General features: G+C 39.8%; 1 protein-coding gene across 1 annotated transcript in view; it reads right to left on the bottom strand.

Moving 5' to 3' along the window:
- Positions 1-1,582: 1,582 nt before the first annotated feature.
- LOC140256923 (neuronal acetylcholine receptor subunit alpha-7) overlaps positions 1,583-23,167 on the bottom strand; it is a 37,527-nt gene continuing 15,942 nt past the window's right edge. The window contains exons 3-10 of the mRNA XM_072345819.1: positions 18,593-18,637; positions 15,263-15,372; positions 11,892-11,971; positions 10,537-10,704; positions 9,960-10,154; positions 8,533-8,619; positions 7,594-7,703; positions 1,583-5,508 (exon numbers count right to left, since the gene is read on the bottom strand). Coding sequence (XP_072201920.1) covers positions 4,990-5,508; positions 7,594-7,703; positions 8,533-8,619; positions 9,960-10,154; positions 10,537-10,704; positions 11,892-11,971; positions 15,263-15,372; positions 18,593-18,637 — 1,314 coding nt within the window. The 3' untranslated portion in view covers positions 1,583-4,989. The remainder of the gene's footprint in view (positions 5,509-7,593; positions 7,704-8,532; positions 8,620-9,959; positions 10,155-10,536; positions 10,705-11,891; positions 11,972-15,262; positions 15,373-18,592; positions 18,638-23,167) is intronic.

Genomic DNA, 23,167 nt, shown 5'->3' with positions numbered 1-23,167 from the left:
AGTACACAGATAAGCTACTTTGTATCTTGAAATGCTATAGCTTTGTGGTGCAATTACAGATCTAAGTGGCTGCAGCTCTGAAAACCCAGTGATGCCTTCACAGCAAGGACACAGTTTTGGCCTTGAGTGCTCTCATGCTCTGTTAATAAACTGCAGTTCTGAATTGGGAGTGAATGGGGAAGAAGGGGAATGGAAGGACTTTTCTGGTTCAGAAGAGAACAAGATCATGTGAGAAGCTGATGTATGTTGTTATCTGTTATTGTCTAGCAGCAGAAATAAATGTTACATCGAGCTTTTCCTGTAAGCAGCAAATGCAATGTAAGAAACAGCAACAATGAAAAGTTTTCATTAATGGTTATAGTCTTGGTAAACTCTCATTTGATTTCCAGGTTAGATTTGCTTTAATCATATGTAAAGATTCTGTTCTCAGCCTTTTGGGGTGATATACTGATCTTAAAAATATCATGAGGTTAGGCTAAGATATTGGTTTTGATGAAGAGAAGATACATTCTGAATGTTGTTAAAATGGACTGGCTGGTCGTGTTACTCCCTGCAGCCCCAAGATCCAACCCTCTGATGGATGCTGCCATCCACACAGCAATGAATTGGAGTGGCTTGTATGTCAGCTCCTAAGCCACAGCAGCTTTCAGTCTGCATAACAACCAACTAGATGTCTGAGAGCAGTAGAGACAACCTCCAGGTGCTTTGGAGATGGAGTATGTGTGATGGTAGGCTTACACAGAGTGCCAGATGTTGCCTGTGGGATGCGTGGTGCTAAACCCATGCAACCATGCTGAAGCATGAAGTCTGAGGTAGTGTGTCCATCCTGCTTGTAAGCACTCCAGGCGCACACTTTGGCTTGGCCAAGTGAGCAGCCATCAGTGTGAGCCTCATGTATACACCTGACTGTGTGACCAGCAGCAGCTCCTAGCCAGAACCAGACTGGCTTCATCACAGCTGCAGGCTGTATGACTGTGTGTGGTGATCTCAACCAAACTGGTCTTCATTGGCGATTCTTTGCAAATGTGGGAGGAATAAGAGAATGATGTCTAGGGTTCTTTGCTTCTCACTACTGGGTTGTGCACAGCAGGATGCTGTAAAGATAGTAGTTTTTTTGTCAGGATACGCTCAGCCTGTGGGCAGTGCAACTCATACCTGCCAGATCTTTCTCCCCATCAGGGGGTATTACATTGACTAGGTTTTTTTTCACCAGTGACCAATAAATTAGCCTCGTAGCATAATAAATCAGCAGTTTATTAAGCGGGGATTGATTTGTGTTTTCCTTTGTTGATTATTATTATTTGATGCTAAGGTTTGAGGAGAATTAATTGATACCAGTTCAAAGCAGATTTAGCATTTAATTCCTATTTTGTTAACTTTGACAGCCCATGTATGACTAAGGTAATATGTATTTGGTGTGGGACTGGTTTCCTAGGAGGATGTGATGTGTTTTTAATTATCAAAGAGCTTTCTCATCACAGAATGCTATTTCCAATGACATTTTTCTTTCTTTTATGGTTATTTATGGTCTTTACTGCCTGAGTTTGTTTCATCTTAGAAAAAACAAAAAAGAATCAAAATTCTCTTGATCTAAATCTTTTATTTGTACTGGACTGGAAAAGTATTGAATAGCTTATATGGCGGTCAGTACTTGACAGATGTAACATCACTTTCTGATGCCCTCTACTCAGTATTTCTTAATGTAGAAGACTCCAACAGAAGGGAAAACAAACCAGAAACCCCATGATTTTGGTTTACCTTCTATTCTTGATAAAGAAAGTGAAAAGTAGAATTGTCACAGGTGAACTGAGAACACATCCTGCAGCTACAGACATTGGAAAGAGAATTTAAGGAAACCTTTAAAAAGTCTCATATAGTATTATTTGTTCTTATATAAAATAATTTATGGTTTTAAATACTGTTTAAATAATTTATCTGTATTTAAAACTAACCCTTTAAAATTTGTTTGGAACATTTTTTGGCATTAATACTTAAATAGTCATTTTTAAATATTAAAAAGATTTTTAAATATTCAATACAATTCAATATAAAAACAGAAAAGGTAATATACATTGTTCACACAGTATTGTACATGACAGCTGACCTCTGGAGTGAGCTTTTCAATTTGTCAGACAAGTCTGAGCTTAGCTGTGGTGAACCCCTTGTTTATCCTACTTTGTGGACTCCTAAGATCATAACAGATCCTTATACATTTGTCAATAATATTATATACACATACTGTATACAGCATTTATTCCCATATCTATGTCCAGAAGTATATAAACATTTCCCCAGCATTTAGATCAAAATACTGTTTAGTGCATACACAAATATTTGACACACACAATTTGACAAGAAACATACCAGTTTTGCTCAGCTTGGTCATATAAAAATGTAACTCATAGGTGCAAAGTAAGACTGTCACTGTAGTATTTAAGGTTTATAACCATCTTCTTACCAGATGTTTATGAGTTGTGTTGATGGTAGGAAAATTAGAATTCACTTTTCTCCTTGGTGCATCTTCATTATTCCTTCCAATGTTAAAGGCAGTAGCGTAGGCATGATGCTGGTGTCTTACAGATAATTATCTAACACTCGTTATTTGCTGACAGTGCAACTCCAGAAAGACAGACTTAGGTGGGAATTACAACAAAGCACAGTTTCCAGTCTCCAATTTTTAAGTGCAGATGCATCTGCTCTTAATAAATAACCTTACTGTCAATTTGTAAATCACTTTCTCCCTCCTGTACTTAGCAAGATCGCTTCTACAAAAGCTGTGAATAGATTGCAGTGGAAAGCGGGCTATCCTCCTGCCTCCTGTGTAACTTGTGTCAAATAGTACGTGATTGCAATAGTTGTATCCCACTGTACACGTCCCCACACATCCCTTCTTTTTGAAACATTCTTATCTAACAAGACCCCCGAGCTTTCAAAAAAAGACCAGATGAAACAATCTTCATAGCTACTTGGGGTTACTTACAAAAGGGAAAATACTGATGCTAACCAACGTTTGTATCAGGAAACTTGTTCTAGAGATGTCACTCAGCAGAGCAGTACGTATCACGCTGTGGCATTCGGAAACGAGCAAAACTCATTTCACAGTCTGGGCTCATATTTTCTTATTTATATGTAATCTACAGACTAGAAATTACTTGCAGGAATTATTGTGTGGCTGACTCTGAATAACTGTACCTGAAAAAAATAGATTCTTCACACAAGAATTTCAGACAAAGCTTCAGGACAGGATTCCAAGGACTCAAATGTTTTACTCGGGTCTTTGCAGTATGAGATTCTGAATGAGCTTTCGTGAAGACAGGATTCACAACCCATAAGAAATATCCTGCTTTTCACTTCTCCTGCTCTTTTGTGTGGCATGAAAGGGCCTAAGCAAGGGGCTATTTCTGGTGAAGGACTGCAGTGACTCTGGGCTTGCTTGGCATGCAGTTTGATTTTCCTGCTGTGACGGGAGCAGGTCTTGGAAGAGGAAGCGACACCTTGGGAGAGCAAGTGTTTCAGTTGCTATTTTAATACATCTTGGGAAATAGTCTGTTGCCTCATGTTTATCCCATAGTAAAAACATGGTACCACAATAGGCCTCCATTTGTGTGTCTGTCAGCCTCAGCCAGAAAGTCAGGGTTATGCAGGACAAAGCAAGCAGTCAGTGCTAAAGTAATCCTTGCCGATGTCTTTTACTACTTAATAGCTTGGTCAGGAATATTGCCGTATGAGCTGGAGACTGATTCTTAGCCATTCTATGCACACAGTTTCAGACCTTGGCTTGGTATTCTCAGCCCATCACTATTCATAAAAATGGGTTTGTATTTAAGACAATCTTTCCTGGGATGTAGGTATAGTTTGTATACAGTACTTGTAATTCATTAGTGCTCTTCATGTGATAAACTGAGCAGAAAGTTTTCTTGCTAGGACATGTTATGGTGACTCAATGAAAAGAGGTCTATAAAAGGCCAGCAAACAACAGATCAAACATCTCATGTTGAAATGAGAAGCTGGATCTGATGATTTAATTGTTTGGGGTTTTTTTTGCTTTAGATCTGTCATTATGTTTGAGCCTGTACAAGACAGTTACTATTAACTAGATTTCATGCAAAATAGGTAAAAAGATGACTGTAATTAATTTTTTTAACAAATGAGGGTAAAGCCATCATAAATCCTTCATTTTCTTTATGTCATTGCAAAGGGTAAAAACTGACAGAAGTTGTTAGTTGAAAAAATGTTTTTTCTGGAGAGAAGGAAGTTGTAATAAACACTGCAATTACTGTGAAGCCTTTTTAAGAATCCAGGCCATACTTCTAGGTCAAGTCCAGGAAGTGAGAGAAGGACAAGATATGTGCTGTTTCATCTCAGCTTTCATCTTTCTGGTGTCTCGGGCAAAATCAGAATCCTGTATACTCACATAAGCTCTCTGTCAAATGCATTGAGGGATTTAAAAGTGTGACTAGTTGTGAGTTAGCTGTGAGCTCTGTGCTCACTAAGAACCAGAGACTGAAAAGTAAGGTGTTCCTACTCTTTTTCTCCCCTCTGCTGTTTGAGTTTCCTTTCATTCAGAGTTAATCCTCAAAGAAACATAGGGCTAACTTCTATCTTTTAAAGCAAATTCTGGAAGAGATGGCAATTCTGGCATTACCTACCTATTAATTTATGTACTAGCCAGTTTGAAATGTGTAAAATATGCTGGAGCAATATCCTTTCATTCTGAAGGGTCTTGTACTTGCTTTGCATCTCCCACAGCAAAGTGCTCAGAGGAGCTGGGCACACAGCCCAGGGAGGGATCCCTGGCTCCCCTTCTGAAAGGGTGTTGCTCTTCAGAAAGGAGCCTTGGTCCAGGGGGTGCCAGGGGAGTAGGGAGGAGGGCAAAAGACAGAGGATGACAAGATACAGTGTACTCATTTAAAAACAAGCAAACAAACAAAAAAACACACTCTTGTTTGCTACATATGATACTTCAGAGAATCAAATCGTAGTCAGGAGTTAAGCAAAATCTTTAGAGACAGCCTCTACAAAGTTTGGTGCTGACATTAAGATACCAATTGTACAAATGATGGTGAAGACTGAAAATGCCATCAAGCAGAGCCGGTCTACTACAGAGGCTGCAAACTTCCATTCGTTGCAAATGGCTTCTTCTTCATCCTGGTCTCTGAACCTGTTTGCAATGTATCTGACCTCTTCCAGGATCTTAGCCAAATCTGGGTCTCCTTCAGAGGGGTGGCCGCTGTGCAGAAGATTTTCTTCCTCTGTGGGTGAACAGGTCATCCTCCCACAGATCACTCCAGAATCAGTGGTGGGTGTGCAGTGAACCCCATCCAGCCCTCGGAACCCAATATACAGCATGTTCCCATTGCTGCATTGCTGACCACTCACAGTGTTCATCTCCATGCTTGTCAGGCTACATCGGCGCTGCTTATGTTGACAGGCAGGACGCACTTTATCTTCCCCTGGTCTCTTCATCCTCAGAAACCAAGCACACCAGTTGAGAAGGATGACTCTTGTCTGGAAGAAAATTACTGAGAATAAGCACCTATTGATACAGCTGCTGTCTTTGGTAGCTCTTTGTGTTTCTGTAGCCTTTGTGACTCTCAGGTCTGTGGTTTCTGCTTAGTCTGAGCTGAAGTTTTAGGAAATGGTGCAGAGTTTTTCCAGGTAGTTAGTTTGTCACTCACTGAGGCTGCTTTCTTAGTCCAGCAGTGCTGTGGGCTGCCTCAGGCTGACTGTTGCTACAGGGAGTGCCCCCCTGCTGGGAGTCTCCATGCTGTTGATTTTTCCCTATGCTCAAGCAGCAAGATATCAGTCTTTTCTACCTTACTATAAGCAGTTTCACTGCTTATTCACTATAATAAAATATACTTAACAAATAGGTTATTTTTTGAATAGTCTCGATAGCTCTGCTTTAGATTGTAGTCAGCAAATTAAAGCACAAATATGAATGAAAGAACTGTAATATTAAATCCATATGGCATTACTGCTCGGAGGAGGCTGCTAAAACAGATGCTATGCTGGGCTGGAATAGACCATTAACCTTTACAGTGTTTTGGCTCTGTTCTCATATTACTTTCATGACAGTTGACTGTAGATTTTAGAAAACAAATCTGTATGTAATATGGAGAAAAAGGGGAAAAATTCCTTTAATCTAAAAAAAAAAGATGTGAATTTAATTAGCATGTATGATTTTATTGTTTTCCATATTGCCTTAATCCAGCCACGTAGAAACTGCAGACAAGCCAGAGACTGTTCCAATTCAGATTCAAGCTTCTATTATTTATTTCAATCAGATATTAAGAGCTCATTCCAGTGTTTCTTTTCCAGACCAGTAATGAAATATTATTGTCTTATATAATATACAAATCTTGCACTGTAATTAATATTAGATTTGGTCCATTTATTCTGACTGTGGATTACTACTTGGAGTAGATACTATATCCAGGCAAACATTCCAATTAAATATAGATTTTTGTCTTGTTACTCTTTCTCTGTTATTTTGCCTCGCCTAGAAAGACAGTAATTTATTAACTGACAGCCTGGTGCAGAACAGCAGTATCCAAATAAATTCCAGTGGACTTCAGCTTCTCAGTACCTCTAGTGCTGTTTTCTGGTGATGTTTGACTCAGAACAACAGATTTGTCTCTTCAGCCATCACTCTATAGACACATACTTTTCATTCTCTTTGTTCAAAGTCATTTTTAAGTCACTTCCGCAGAATGAACAAGAGAATATCTCATCATTTCTTGTCTACTCTATGCATTTTTTAAATTTCTATTTTATTTTTATTTATTTATTTGCTATTAGGGATAATAACTGGAAGTTCTAGAGAGATTTTTCTTTTCACCTTCACTAAGGCTTCAGGCTGCTGTGAGGTGCTGGGCAGTAAGACTTGATGGTTAGCTGATAGTCATCAATAATTACTAACTCCAAGATGGAGAATGATGTTCTCCATAAAAACAACTACTTATAGAATGATGTCTCTAAATAAAATCATAGAATCATTAGAGCTGGAAAAGGTCTCTGAGATCACTAAGTCCAACTGTACCCCATGGATCTGGGTATTGCTCTTAGAAAAGCACCTCAGGTTTTCTCTGTGCTTTACAGATGCTCTCAACTACAGATGTGAAGATTAGAATTTTCAGAGCAACTTTCACTTCAGCAGCCACATTTAACAAGAGTGCTGTAGGCAACCGATGGCTCTGTAAGCGCATCAGCTAATTTGCAGTGGCTGCACCTTTTGTAATCTCCACCAGCACCCTGCTCTTTCCTTCTACCTATTTCACTTCTGACATATGCAGCTTATTTGAAAATCATATTCATTTATGCGCTTAGGGTCCAGCAAAATGCTGAGGTGCTTCTAGCTGTCATAAAGAAGACTTGGATATAGAAGCAAATGAATAAATTCATATTCTCTCACTCTCTCAGAAGAAGGGTATCTAGACACATCATTTCTAGTAAAACTGCCTTTCAAAAAAAGATGTTTAGCATGGATAGATTTTTATTTAGCCATAAGTAGTAAAAATGAGTCACTAGCTACTGTCCCATCTCTGATCTGGGCACTTATGCAATGGATAGAACATTAAAATCAAACCTTACCCATTTAGGCATTTTTCCCCCATCTGGATCATGATGATGATATTGTAGAACAATAACAGTGACAACAACAGAGAGGCCAACGATGATCATGGTGCTGGCAAAATACTGAGCTGCAAAATAAACAGTTAATTATAGCGGTATGCTTTGGGAGATGTTGTTTTATATCTATTATCAGCAGTTTATGTACATGTAAGTGTAGCATGACGTTATTTTTTCCAGCGTAGTGCTGTATGTGTGATATCAAGTACTGGTGAAAGATTTCTGTTGTTCTGAGAGGGAAGGCGGCCTTCACTACCAGTCTTGGTGGAAGCGAGCACCTGCCTTTCCTAAGCAACCTGAGGAAGTGGTCCTCTTCTTTTTTTTTTTTTCTTTTTTTTTTCTTTTTTTCTTTTTTTCCCCATCAGTAGCTCAGAGATGGGTTGTATTTCTTTTCAAAAGTTTCTGCTTCTCTTTGAGCAATTGCACTACAAAGATTTCATTATGCCCAGCTCCATGTTCCTCATGTCTCACCAGCAGTGTCTTGGCTGCAGGTCTATGGGAAACTGACTCCTGGACACTGAGGAAATGCAGGCCTCTTGGGAGTCCTGATGGAGGGCTGCCAATGCCCTGCTGCAGCCCTGCAGCCATTCTCAGTATCCCATCCCCTCTCCCAGTCTCTGAGGTTCTCTATAAGCTCTAGCTGTGCTGCTTTTGCTGCTGGTGGTGTTCCTTCCTGCACTGCATCTCTGCCTTGCTCCCCACGCAGAGGGGCCAGGCACCTTCTGTCCCTAAGGAAGTCACTGCTGCACACACACGCAGAGTCAATCCTGAGCGTTGCTTTCTATATCAGTTACAGCAGGCCATTCTACATGTAATTTGCTTTACTGCTGGCTTTTATGCAAAGTCACTGCTTCTCATTTGACAAAAATTAAAAGTGAATAAAAGCTGCAGTTAGCTTACCTATTAAGGGCACGGAATCAGATGTTGCTGGCATAATTTCAGCCACGAGTAACATGAAGACAGTGAGAGACAATAAAACTGTTATACCTGAAAAATAAACGTGAAGTATGAGAGCAGGTCAGTAGCTTGTAATTATAAGGCAGTGAGTGAACAAGAGACAATGTGCTCTGCCAGGCAGCTGTATTCCCACCATGCCCATGGCCAGCAGCCCTGGTGCTCCTGCCCTGCTCTGGCAGCCACAGGGTCAGGGTAGCAGGGCAACCAAGCTGGTGCCAGTGCTGGCCCAGGACACCACTCTGACTAGGAGGGTTCTGATGTACTTTCAGTGTTCAGAACTTGCATGAGTGTATATAAATTTAGATCCTTGTAACTGTTCAGCTTTTATCCCTATTTGCTAATTAGCTGAGGTGAATCAAAGTACTTCTCGTTCCTCATTTGCTTTTGAAACATGATGTGATTTGTGGTATTTGAGCTTATGAGACTTGATTAATTGGTGCGGAAGCTCCAGGTAGTGTACTACATAAGACTGCTGAAAAATAAATTTGCTCTGTTGTATTGGACAGGCTTGGACGTTTCTCAGTACTGGTGGCTGGGCTTTGCGTGCAGCTGGGTGCAAGGCGGGACAGCTGATTTTCATTAGCCCCCACCTCTCAGAACAGGGCCCTGTTCTTTTCTCAGGAGTCATCTGAAACAACAGGGAACCACTGTCAGGTGGAAAAGGATTTTGGAATGAAGAATTTATCTTAAAAAAACATGGAGGGAGTTCTTGGCTTGGGAGGCTACTACTCATTTTAACTGCTTTCTGGAGAGATGTCAACTCTGTTCCAACATTTAGCAGCTGCATTCACTTAGTAGAAGCCAGTGTGTTTTCAGTGTTGAATGAGGCAAAATGTTTCATTACATATCTAACCACTGTCTTAAGGATCAAGTATCTAAACTCATCAGACTTCTTTCACAAGCCAATAATTTAGTTTTAAATTGCTATTAAAAATAGAATGTAGCAGTTAAATGGAATCAGTCTTTCTGAGCAGGCAAAAAGTAATCCTAGGCTCTTAACATGACTCTCTATTAAAAGGAACCATTAAGAATGCCATGTTGAGGTGCTGAAATGCAGATTTGTAAGCTTAAGCTTTAATCAGTGAATGTGGAGTTTTTCCTTCAGCAATTAAACATCACAAAATGAAACTCTTCTTCTGAAGGATGATGGTTAGGAATCACCGTGCTTCTGGTTGAGTGGTGGGAATTTCTACCTTTTACAGCTAAAGCTTGCAGCAAAGATTAAACAGTGACACCTGTTCTTCAGGATCACACACAGTAAAAACAGTTTAGGAGTGAGAATAGGGCACATAAACTGTTCCTCCTTGTTTCCTAAGATTGTTCAAAAAGAAATTTTATAAGGACGACTTTCTTCATCTGGTAATATTCACCTAGTGAGATCTTTTCTCCTGAGTCTGCTGGAAGCAGAAAGACTAATAAGGCAAGTGCCGATATCAGTACACAGGGAATAAGAAGGTTGAGTCCATAATATAGAGTCCTGCGTCTCATAGTTACTGTGAATGTTATATCTGGGTATGGTTCTTTACAGCACTCGTAAAAGCTCTCAGTTCTCTTCCCAGGAATTCCTGCGTAAAAGTGAAAAGGGAGAACACACAACATTAACGTTAATAGGCGCAATACTATGGAGTGATTATTTTGGAGATAGATAAATATAGCTTTGTAAGCCTTGCTATGGGTAAGGCTGCTTCTTCAAATTTAATTCTAAATTAAGCCAATTTTTATCAAGTAATAATGGAAAATTAGATAAAAATGTATACTGAATTCAAGCTCACTTTTTAATGTTGATTCTCATCTTAAGTCCATTCTTACAGCTTTAAACACCGTCAGCATGGTCATTTATTAATTTAATTTCTGTCTTCATTTCCCAGTTGTTATTCTACCCATTTCAGCAGTGAAGTGCTGACAAAGCTGCAAGTTTGGAGTGTAAACAAATAATGAAGGGCTTACCTACTAAATCCCACTCTCCATTTGAGATATAGCCAGATATATCTGCTTCTTGCATTTGTAAGTCTAAGGACCAGCCTCCATATGTCCAAGAGCCAAACTTCAGGTTACACTTCTGAACATCAAATGGAAACCAACGCACGTCTATGTAGCATGAGCTTTTAAATATGCCTAGATTGGATTTAAAACAAGAACACTAAATTTAAATGCTCATTCCACGTAATTTCATGTCTCTTTTGTAACCTGATCTTGTTCTACATTGCATCTTTTGGCATTTACTTGTAAAGCATATTTAATCTCAGATGTGTCTCAAGATGTGAAGAGCAAAAGTCAGCTACAGAAAAGGGAAAGACCTGCACTATTAATGCGTTGATGTTATAAACTAGTTTTGAACTACATATAGGCACGTAGTAGGAAAAGATTCAGAGAGAGAAGAGCTGCAGTTTCCTAGATACTGTGTGTTAGAAAGAAATGAGGCAGAGTATGCAGACTGTTTCTCTTATTTCTGATACTGGATAAAGTAAGAAATCTTGAAAGAGTATTTGCTGTCTCATTAGATTTACATGATCTTGGTTCACTCAGGAAGGCTAGCATCCTGTTTTCCACTTGTTGAATCAGGCTCTGTCATTTAGCAGTTTTGAGAATGGAACTGAAAAGCCTCCATCAAATGGAACACCTTGCATGAGAGCAGGTGAACCCTGACGTCCTGTGGAGATCTCAGATTTTATTTGCTTGTAAAGCACTTGGCTCTATTGCCGTAGTATCTGAAATTCTGATTCTGGGCAGAGTTCATTCTGAGAATTGCAGTTGAGTTGGAGAACAGGAACAGATCTCCACTGAAACACACGCAGAGACTCAGTGATACAGCCCTGATATCAAAGGACCAAACACAGACTCTGTTCCTTCCAGATTCAAAACTGGTTTGAAGAAGTATTCGATGAGTCATTTCAAATAGATGATACGTCCCATACCATGTTTCTAAGCATCTCATTATAAAGGTAGTGTGCTAATAGGAGAAACAGCTACATTAATGAAATATACCTTTATTGAGACATTATCTTTGATTTAATAAACAGTAACTTTTACATTAAGAGCTTTTATTTTTTATCTTCTTTTATACTTCCACACTTCTCTAATAGCACATTATGACAGAGTAATTTAAATGACAGCAATAAGAAACCTTCTGTGCTGGTTTTCATACAAAAGCATTAACCACATTCAGAATGCTTCTAGTTTTAAATCTAGCAGATGATGGCTAGCGAGATAAGTAAAATACCAATGAATTTCTGTCAAATTTGAAAGCACACCATATATAAGCAGTCTTTGTAATCAGAATTCATGACATGGAAACAGCCTACCTGGTGGCAGATATTGGCAGTGTCCCGAAGAATTGACTAAAACATTAGTGTGAAATGTAGCGTCAAATCTTTCATCAGCACTAGAACAGGGAAGAAACAAAGTGGGTTATATGGTCTGAGGCTCAAAATATCTGAGAAGATATTTCTTCTTCATAAAAGGATTCTTTCTCCCCAGAATAAAACTTGTCAGCTCTACTCCTGGCACCAGTTTTCTGTAGCCACAGGGTAAGTGCCCTAGTACTATTGGACCTGTTCCTGATTAACGTTTAAGCGGGTGTGAATCACCTCATTCCCTCTGCTCATTTACCCTGTGGGATTTGCTACAGTTCCATGGCTCTATTGATTTCTGCTTGGATAGTAAGCACTTTTTAAAAACTTCTCAAGCAATTGTACAGGGAAATCTGTTCTCTTGTAATCTACATTTAACAGCAGCTCCTTCTTGGGCTTTCCTTTGTGTGACAGAGAAGGAAGATAAGATATCTACCTCTCAGGGATGGTGGGAGCAGGAGGGCAGTGGGCCCACAGCTCCATACACACAAATGCACGTCATACACAAGCAGGTGTGCGTGCATACATACACTCCAGTTGCGTAAGTCTTGTTTCCTTAGGAAGGAACCCTAACAAGTTTGGGTTTTAGTAAGAAATATTCTTAAAAGAACAGCGAGAGATACTTAGTCTCAGTATTTCAGTATCCTGAAAATATTTTTTCTTCAGGAAAAGGAGCATATGGTTTTCTACGCTGAGCTTCTGGTTGTTTTCTGAAATGCAGTGCTTCAGCTGGGATTAAGCTAAGAAGGAAAGCCTTTGCTTGATGAGACTTTGTACTTTAATATAATGATAGAAAATTATCTCTGCGACATTTCTTTTCCAAGTATAGCCACTAGAAAAAAGTTATAGACTGCAAGACATTGAGATGACACAGCTACACTTAGCAGATAGAATTCCACTGGGACTTATCAGGAGAATCTCAGGCTTATAAAAGAGGAAAAATGAAACCGAGACACAGCTACCAGAATTTTCATTATTCCACGAACTCATCAGCGCTGTGTGGTGACTTGAAAAATAAAACCACCAGAAATAAGTGCTTCTAATAAACATGGTAAAACTAGCAAAGTGGAAGAAGGCCAGACACGGCGCTAATGCAGCCGGTCCTGCAATCATCTGTACTTAGGTGAGGATTCATTTCACTCCAAAAACCCATAGGTGAACTGGGCCTGGTCTCTTTACAATAGGCAGGTACTACAAGGCAATATAGCTGCTGGTTTTCCAGGTGTTAAGTTATCCTTCTCATTGTGTAATGTGCTTCAGCTACAATTATCATGATTGCATGAATATTATGAAACGTAGTTGAAAATTGCTAAAATCATACTTTGATTTTGGATACATGTACTTAAATGTTGAAGCATAAATTGTCAGATGCACTGAAAGCCCCTCAGATAGGTGGTATGTGTGATGCCTTCCTTTGGAAACCTCTAGTCTGCTGTAGTAGAGTACCAACTGTATGGCACACCCAGTGCGTTACTGAGAAAGAAAAGGACGGATGTGTGGGACTTTCCCAAGAGTGCTGTTGTTTATGAACTCAAGGTAGGTAGGAAAGGATACTCAAAATAATAAATTAGCAGTGAAAAATACATTAAGCAAGATAGTGTTGCAAATATACCTGTCCAGGTATAAACAGCATGTGTACTGTTTATGTACAGAGCATTTTTCATCTGGCATATGGACAACTGAAGCACTAATTGCAGTGCTTGAACCAGAAACAAGAAGTGATTCTGACAGGCGCTTACAGTGTGGGGAGCTGGAGTAGAGCTCCCCTCAAATCACTTAGTGGTAATTGTACCTTTGGGAGAGGCACAGAAGCATGCTGTAAGCAGAGCAGTCATGTAGGCCCTGGGGAGAAAGGTGCTGTCAAACGCTGTCATTGTGAGCTGTTGTCACAGCATTGCAATTCACAACAGCTGTGAAGGTGACATTAATCACAAAGGTGATCAGTAAGTGGCAGAGGGACAGCACAGGTGCAGCTGACAGGCCAGTCCTGCTACTGTATGGGTGTTGCTGCAACAAAAAGCAGCTCCTGCCGTGCAGAATTGGGGTGATGCTGAGCATAAGGCTGTCTTCTGGGCACATGGCAGAGACACAGAGGAAGACAAAAGGTTCCTGTCACCTGCACAGGCACCAAGTGCCATGTCTTCCACAAAAGAACCAGTGCAACATGTACAAAGCAGATGGTCTTTCCAGTATCTGGGGAGCTGCACGTGGGCATATCATAACAGCAGGAAAGGACAACTTGTTAAAGAACAGACATCTTCCGCTTGCTTTAGCGGGGCAGTTCTGATGGGAAGGGAAGTAAAAAGTTTTATATAAAGTATAAAGTACAATGAAGTAGTGAGTAGTACAATTCTTTACAAGTCCACTGTATAGAAAACCTAGCTGAAAACATGATACTGCTTATACACTGATATTGAGATGTTCACATACTTCCTTGCTTCCTACAAAACAAAAGCTCAGTATTTTTTGCTTATTCTTTGGCCACGGTTGCACAGATGCTAAGTGCAATCTGTTTATACTTACTCTCTTTTACATACACTACCAAAGAAAATACTTTATTATAGAATCTCATGTTTTTTCTTTCTAAAAAGTAGTAATATGTCATCTTTTTAACCCAATACATTCCACAAATGTATGCAGCCAAATGTTTCTTCAGCAGGCAATCTGCCCCTAAAATAAGTCCAACAAAGAACAGATAGTTTGAAGAGCAGCTTAAACTCTAGCTATTTTTGTAGTAGGAATATGGAATGACTCTAAAAGTGGATGTAGAACCATCAAATTGTTAAGGTTGGAAAAGACCTCTAAGTTCAAGCCCAACCCATCACCACCATACCCACTAAACCATGTTCCTCAGTGCCACAACTACACCCTTCTTTAACACCTCCTGCACAGTGACTCTACCATCTCTCTGAGCAGACTGTTATAATGCTTGAAAAATGTGCAAAAATGCAAACATTCTTACAGGCATTTACCTATCTTGCTTCTTGTGAAATTAGGCAAGCAGTCACAAGTCAGATTTGAATTCACTGTTAAACATTTAGACCAAAAAAACAACTCAAGGGAAGAATATCACTATCTGTGTTACTAAACATAGCCAGAAAAGTTTAGTTTTCTAATCATCACCCAGATTCTAATGAAAATTGGTGGTAGGGAAGGTGTTGTTATTTACTCAGTACTTGCAAATATGTCTTCCCATTGTGTAAACAAGAGAGTGGTTATTTTCTAGTGTTCCGAATGCTCAGAACCTAGTCATTTTGCTTAGATGGCTACATAATTTCTCTTATCTTCTCTTCTTCCCCACAGGAAAATAAAAGTATTTCCACCTGTTATAGAGAAGAATATCTGGCTTCCAAATCAGTCCATCAGGAAAACGGACGTTCTTCACTCCAGGGTATTCAGATACATTCCACTGTAAGTAATGATCTGTCCAGTACTAAGACATATAGACAGAAAGTAAGTTAGATCAGTTTATTTGTTGCTTTACTGTAGCTCTCCAGACAATATAGCCTGAAACAATACATGTTTTCTTGTTCGGGTTAATATTTAGATTCAGACAATGAAAAACTTGGAAAGGGTGAATAGACCACCAAAACGTCACTCAAAAACATGATAATCTCATTTTCAATTCACACTGCAATGCATAAGTAACAGCCTATAAAAGAAGATTTGAGATGCCTCTATTTTATTGTTCATGCTGTCTCAGGTAGCAAACTGGGACACAACAGGTTTTGTTTTATAATTCATACTTAACTTCAATTACAGTTTTTCTTCAGAGACAACTTTGTTTTCTGTGTTTGTAAATTCTTAGATTGTAGTAACTTGATTACAGATGTGTGGTAGAGCAGCCAACAGACTGCTGATAGGGAAAAGCAATTGAAATGGTTGAATAGTTAATACTAGCAGCTCCTGTAGCCTGAAGTTAGCAGTGCCCAGCAGCTGCTGCAGAAGCTCCCTTCCCACTGGCACTTCCTGCACTGCAGGCTGCTGCCCTGGTGGTAGTATGGCTATCAATATAGGCATTGATTGTCAATTCAGTAGGGTTTAAATCTGGGTTTCTTGGCATGTGCTTCCATGTATTTCTCATTTTTTAGTAACAGTTTTTAGCTCCTTGTCACCTGGACAAATGACCAGCGTTGTGAATTGCTTTTCTTTCTTTTGCTCTCCAGATGGTAGTTTTTTACAGAGATCCTCAATCACAGCATCTCTGCTCTTAACTTCTTATTTTCATTAATTGCAAACTATGATTCTTGTTTATGCTCATCTGTACACAGCTTCTATGGGCTGATCAATGGCTTCTCATCTATTTTTTCAGGATTTTTACCCCCACTTTTACCATATATTATTTTATACCAAACTATTTGCCACCTCATCTTGTGTAGAATTTAGAAATATCAAGATCCTCATAATGCTTTCATTTATTTATTTTACTAAGTCCAGTACATAAACCATTTGAAGTGTGTTTTGAGCTGTTCTGTTTAAATCTGTGGGTTCCCATAGGCTTTGGGTTACTCTTTTTCAGTAGCTGTCAGAACAAATCCCTTTCTGACTAGTAGGCCCTTGGCTGGGGCAGTGGGGCCATGGAAGAGCTGGTCAGCTTGCTGGCCTCCCACTCAGGTTGATTGCCATCTTATCTGTGTTACACTAATGCCAATGTATCCAGTAATTTCTGATTATAACAACTATTAGCAATTACTGTATCTGGAATTCTGTAAAGGTAGTCCAGAGGGTGACAGCAAACTTATGTTTACACAGGTCATGATGAGTGGCTACATCATACAATCTGCTCATTGTGACCATAACATGCTGCTCAAACAGTGCGTACTAAGGTGATTAAGTCAGAAGAAATACAGCAAACACACATTTTTTAAAAAAGAGAATTTCCTTGGGGGAAAAAAAAAAAGTCTCAGAAAGGATAAGGACACCATAAGATAGAAGAGAAGGAAAATAATTGATAGCTTCTTGAATATGAATTGTCACTTTTTTTTCCTGGTAAGTAATTACAGCAACTGTTTTTGTTACAACTCAAAGCCAAAAACACATTATATTTGACAGTTTTAATCTTTCTGTAAAATAAGCCTCTAAAATAGCACAAAGCGAATGCCTCTTTCAAGTCAACTCTTCTTTGTGAACAAATGGAATAGCCACACTATTCTTTCTAGGTCATCCAACTAGTCTTTCATTTCTTTCTTAGGCCCACCACTGAGCGGGAGAGATCCTCCATAAAAGTGTTACAGTCAAAGGAAAGATAATACATTTAGACTGAACAAACTGATTAAAGAAAGAGAAAGATGTAAAGTTTCTGCTGAAGCAGAGTGCTTGTCTTGGAAAATGAAACTCTTCTGTAAAGCTTTACTTAGCCCATACAGTTCTGTTTCTGTAAGATGGGAATAAAATGGCAGTTCTCATCCTGGCCTCTGCAGCATGGAAAAAAACACACCATACTGTATCTCATTTTTATGAGACACAGATTTATGGCAGAAATTGTGGTTAGGAGCCCAGTAGTCAGTGTGGTAATAGGCACCTTGTTAATTCTATATCTGAATTAAACCAATTCCAAAACTGTAACTGATCCCATCAGAATAAACCTGTGTAGGCTCCTTTGCTTAGGAGCAACTCTCTAGTTAATTAATCTTAAAGAAAGAAGAAATCCAAATACTTTTACAGAGATCTTGACTGTTCCATTGATAAAAAAGTGATCAACATTCCTTCCCAGTGATGTCAGCCATGAGTTAATAGGGGGCAAAGTTCTGGGCTGTGCTGTCTGTGGCAGTAATTGAGGTATGTTAAGTCTGAAAAGCCTCTGACAACTGCAGAAACTAAACACTGCAACAAAAGGTAAAACAAAGCTACTGCTTGAAAAACAAACACCATATGTATGCAAAATAACCTGGGAAACAATGACAAATACAGTGCTCACAGCTGAATGTTAGGAAATTGAAAGTATGTTCAAATACACGTTTGTCATACAACTGGGAAACGGAATTTGGAGCAATATCATTAAAAATCCTCATTCTCACAGTGAAAATAAGATGATAATTTATGTTTAGAAAACAGTATTTTGAGCAACACGAGAACAGCATATCCATTTTAATTAAAATCTTCCTGCGGTTTCTTATGGAGACAGATTGAAAGCAAAGCAAACAGGACAGCAGAGGCATTCAGTTAGGACAACAGCAGCAGGTAGCATGAAATAATCCATCTCTTTGGAATATATTTCCTCCTGAACTGCCAGGTGATTTTCAGAGTTCTGATCACAACAGCTGAAATGCGTTTCATACATGGATAGTTCTTCTTCACAAATAAATGATTTACCACAATGGAATAGATTTGTTGAAATGGGTGATAAGGAACTTGCCAGAGTTCCTGGAACTCTGGGTATCTTATGATGATTAAATCTAGAATGGCTTAAATCCGCTAAGGTGAGTTTGTAACACACCCAGCTGTGGTGACTCAGTTTCTTATAACGTTTTCAGAAATGTCTGAACCATCATCAAGCTCTACATCTCAGCCCTGCAGACTGCCATTCACCTTAGCTTTGTGCGCTGTGTTGCGAGACACAGAACAGAAGCTTGGAAGCTTCCGAAAATTTATACTTGCACCAGATTAAATGCAAAGAAAGCAGGAATAAACATGCTTTGTTCCTCAGAACTCACCATTTGTAGCCAGATGTTGGTTGTTAATACTTGATTCTTTTCATCCTGGAGAGAAGAAAATAAACCAGCTTAGTATCATATGGATAATGCTAGCAAATATATACGACTGTCATGAAATATTTGTGCTAAGGTACCTTTTAAAACAAAGTGAATTACTGCTTCTACCTCACTGCATAGGAAGTTTTCACAGGTACTTTTAATGTACTTTGTATTACTGCTGCCATTCAAGTTGTTACCGGAGGGTATCCTTCTGCCAGGTTCTTCCCTGGGGCTCCTTCTTTAATAATGTATCTCAAAAGGCAAAACAGATTATAGCAAAGGTTGCTTGTTCCACCTTTGCTTAGAAGCAGCCCTGATCATAGAAACTGCATTGGATAACAAACAGTGACTAAGCTGAGGGATGTGTGTTGAGGCCACGTCCAGTGGCTCCTTAACAGGCATCTGTAGCACCACCGATTTTAGCGTAAGGATACAAGGAAGTGCTGCACCACAGCTATACAAGAAAGGATTTGCAGGGCAGAGTGTTATTATTGTACCTGGAAGCTACCGTGTTCACATGGCCTTCCCCCTTGCCTCTTATAACTATCTGATGCAAGCTCAAGGGACAGAACAGGCATTTTAAACGCTGCAGTTAATTAAGAAGATTAATTCTTCATTTCGCAACCACAGGAAAAAGTTGATGACCTCATTTCTCTAGAGGTACCAGCAACTACTCATCCCTCGGTCACCCTCCCATCAGTTTGGTATTGTGCTGAATATTATCTCAAGCACCATTTAAATGGCATCCTGGGGAAACAAGGCTCTAACCTGTTAGTATAAGGAATATATTATGATGCATGAAATAGCATGCTGAAGGCATTGCTGAAGATGTCAGCCAGGCAAAGTAGTTACTGATTTGTAATAGTATCTGTTCCTTGTTAGCCACACAAGTATTAATTTGATGCCTCACTCAGTAACCTGCATATGTTGTAACCACAACAAAGCTCTCATAAAGCATATAATCAGCTCCAAACCTCCTTTTTCAACATAGCAACCACTATTAGCCATGCACTGTCACCAGCCATGAACAAGGGCCTGCATGCTGTGCTCATAGAAATCTGTACTGGTGGAGGTGCCCCACTGTCACAGTCATCCTTGCAGAAACACACTGTCCATTGCCTCACTGTGCTCCATCCACTGCTTGGTCTCCATAAACATTCAGCAAATGTCAGTAAATGTCAGTGGGTGCCAATTCTTTCACAGAATCAGTTCCTCCCTTTTCATCATTTGCTTCCATGTCAGACACCATTCTGTCTGTTAACACCACTAATGCTAACTTATCATTTAAAGTTCCATAGCATTTTCTCAAGGCTCTGTGTGCTGTCCCAGACAAATATGCCAATTCCTCTGACGTGATGTCCCATCTGTTACATCTCAGCTCCACTGATGGCACCGCTGCTGTGTGCCTTCACTGCAGGACACAGGTTTGTTGCCCTGCACAGGTCTAACTGGCTGCATTAAGGCGCAGAGCAACTCAGAATTCATTATGTTGTGGGAAATTTGTTTCGGGACGATTAGCTAAATGGCATGTATTTCTGCATTGTTAAATCCTGAGTTAGACTCACATTTTACTCCCAGTGTGATCTCTTTCCACACATGAATGGCTCTAGCCTTAGATAAGTGATGTTTTAAAGATTCCCTTTTGAGTAGCAGGAAAAGACTGTATTAAAGCTGGAGAGCTGCTGATGCTTAAGCTAATGATATGCCATGGGGATTTATTTTGAAGCCCTGAGTCTACAGCGTAGTCAGATGAACTATTTTTGGAATAACAGAAAGGAGCTCTACTATCAACCAGCACACATCACAGAACCGTGCTGGAGAGCAATCACTGAGCAGTTAAACCAGTGCAGCTGAAGGGAACAGCAGACCTTAAATCCAGTTGTGCTGCTGGCAGAGTGATTCAGCTGCCTGCTGCGCTGCCAAGGCAGCTGGGCGCATGGCACAGCCTCCCAGGTTTGCCTGCAGGGGAGTCCACAGATGTTTTCTGGGACACTAATCCAAAAAAGCCAAGAGTTATTCTGAACAGTAAGCTGCCACTCAGACCTCACTGAAATCGAGTATCTCAGGAGTACAGACTCAAAGATAACTTTTGCGCAGAAGACAAGATGGACTGTTCTGCTTTCCTAGTGTTTCTTTCTGATATCTTAAATGTTTTGGTCTTGAAAAAGTATATAGATGATCAAAGTAGCTCCCATTTGGATCACTGTACTAAATCCTATCACTGCTCCTCAGCTGTAAGAACTTTGCTGCATGCTGAGAGCTGGTTTAGAGCTCTTTTTCTCCCCAGAACAGATGGCTTCCAGAACTGTTGTTGTTATCGGATTGACTCGCCTATCACCAGAGGAAAGATTCTGTCTGAAAGGCTTTGTCCTTTTCTACAAGCCTGAGGGAAGCTGGGGAAGGGTGGGGGGCAGGAGACATTCTGCAGGATTGCTCATGTCTCGCGGAGTTTTTTGGACAGCTTTAAAAGCTTTACTGCAAACTGCATTAACATCATTTTTCCTCACTTGTGCAAGACTTCCCCATAAAATGACAGGCGGGCTTGAAAGGCTCTTTAGAATGTCACCCACTTTCGTCACTTCACAGTATTTTGTAAATGTTTTACTTTAGAAAAAAAAAAAGCAGAATGCCAAAACAAGGCAGCTCCTGCTGCTACCAGCTTCTTACTATAAGGGGGCAGAGAAAAAGGTCCTCACAATGTATTCTCAAGTGCTGGGAAAACTAATCAGAGAACGAAGGCAGTAGCTGTACAATGCAATTTGGACTGCTGTGTTTTTTCTCATAGCAGCTACTTGAGGCTACTTGGTGTCCAGTAGTGCTGGACAAGCAGCACAGCTCATGAGAAGCAAGTCAGGTTCCTTTTGTGCTGCAGGATGTCAGTGGGGTGCTGCCCTGTGCTACTTAATTATAACTGTAGTCCTGATCTGTGATGGCAGATGGCAACTGCTACTAGACTGATTATCACATTATTTAATGGTAGTGTGATTAAGGAAGGGGATGTCACTGGCATCAAAAAGATCTGAATGGTCCTTCATTCCTTTTTGAAGGTAGAGCTATCAAAAACATTCTGTACTCTTTTTTTGCAGGATTTAGCACTGTCTTCATTCTTTCATTTCCTGTCTGATTTTTGTCTATCTTTTCACTTTAAATAGTCTATCAGACTGATCACCTTAGGGAACACGCAGTCAGATTCTCACATTATCTTACTTTTACCCGATGTTCAACAAAATATGTGGAAGAAAATGTATGGAAATTCCACAACGCTTTCTGAAGGCAGTATAAACTTTGTGAGGAACATCATTAAATTACTTTCAAAGGGATGTCAGCACGTACAGCATCCATGACAGAAAAAAAGCAAGGAAAAAATGAAGCAAAATAAGCCTCTGATGTTATGTTGGCATCTAGATAGCGACAAGCAGCCAGAGAGAAATACATGCTTCGCAGAAGACTTGCATGAAAGGAATTCCTAACTAAAATCTGTTAGCAGTAACTTTTGTACTTCAATTCCTCCTTTATTTTTACTTTGTTGAATGCCACCTAAATCACCGAAATGTAAGACCTAGGAAAAGACAGCTGTGTTGCTACTGTCAGCAGGGAGTTGAGCCACAGCAGTGTGCAGCTGTGCCTTGTGCTCCTGGGTGAAGATGGTTGATGACTGCAGCAGTTTTCAGATCCATCATCAGGGAGCAGCCACACCTACTGTGTCACCTCTACAAAAACACAGTGCTACCAGGGAGCTGTCATCACACTGCCTTCTTTCTTGAAGAGAAGAAATTAAACATTTATTGAACAACAATGAAAAAAGTATAATTGCTTTGTAGCGTGGTAATAACACAGGCAGTGAAAAATGCTGAACCTATTTCCTCCCCCACAGATTTTGAGTAATTTTTCTAAACAGAAAAGCATGAGGAGAAACCGAAAGCACAAGAGGAGTATTTGAGCTGCAGGCTCACACAGGGCTGTTGGAGAACTGAGGGACAGTAGAACCATCAGTGCTAACTGTGTCAGTTTTGTAACTTAAAACTTTGAACGACATTCAGTCTGAGTTTGCAAACTGCTTACAGATGACTGAAATGAATTTTCTTCTTTCTTTTGTGAGAATGAATACCTCACAGAAAACTCTTTACTTGTCACTACTTACATATTGGAGTCTACTAAGCTCCTTCTGTTCTGGCCTGCGGACACACTGAGCATTTCAGTTTCTTAGAGCCAAGGCAGATAATGCATTTCTGGGCATGGGATGAAGCAACACTGCTGCCCATTGATTAAAATGCTCCTTTGTAGGCACCTTGGGTTTGAGAAGATGTTTATAACCACTGTCAGACTGTCTATGTAAAGTCTTGTCTCCCCCATCTTCCATCCATTCCAGGCAATGCTTAAACCTCCTTTGTTCCCTTTTTGCAAAACCCTGAGAAAGTTCAGTATTTTCTCTCCTATAAGTTAGTGCTAAAGGTTTTCTACTACTGAGTGAACAAGTACAGTCAAATTTCCTGATGTTCCTTTTAGATGAAAGATTTCCTATTAATCTCTTTTCTT

The sequence above is a fragment of the Excalfactoria chinensis genome, chromosome 10 (genome assembly GCF_039878825.1).
Source record: "Excalfactoria chinensis isolate bCotChi1 chromosome 10, bCotChi1.hap2, whole genome shotgun sequence".
NCBI lineage: Eukaryota > Metazoa > Chordata > Aves > Galliformes > Phasianidae > Excalfactoria > Excalfactoria chinensis.
The sequence above is the reverse complement of the archived record's forward strand: the minus strand, read 5'-3'. Positions and strand labels throughout refer to the sequence as shown.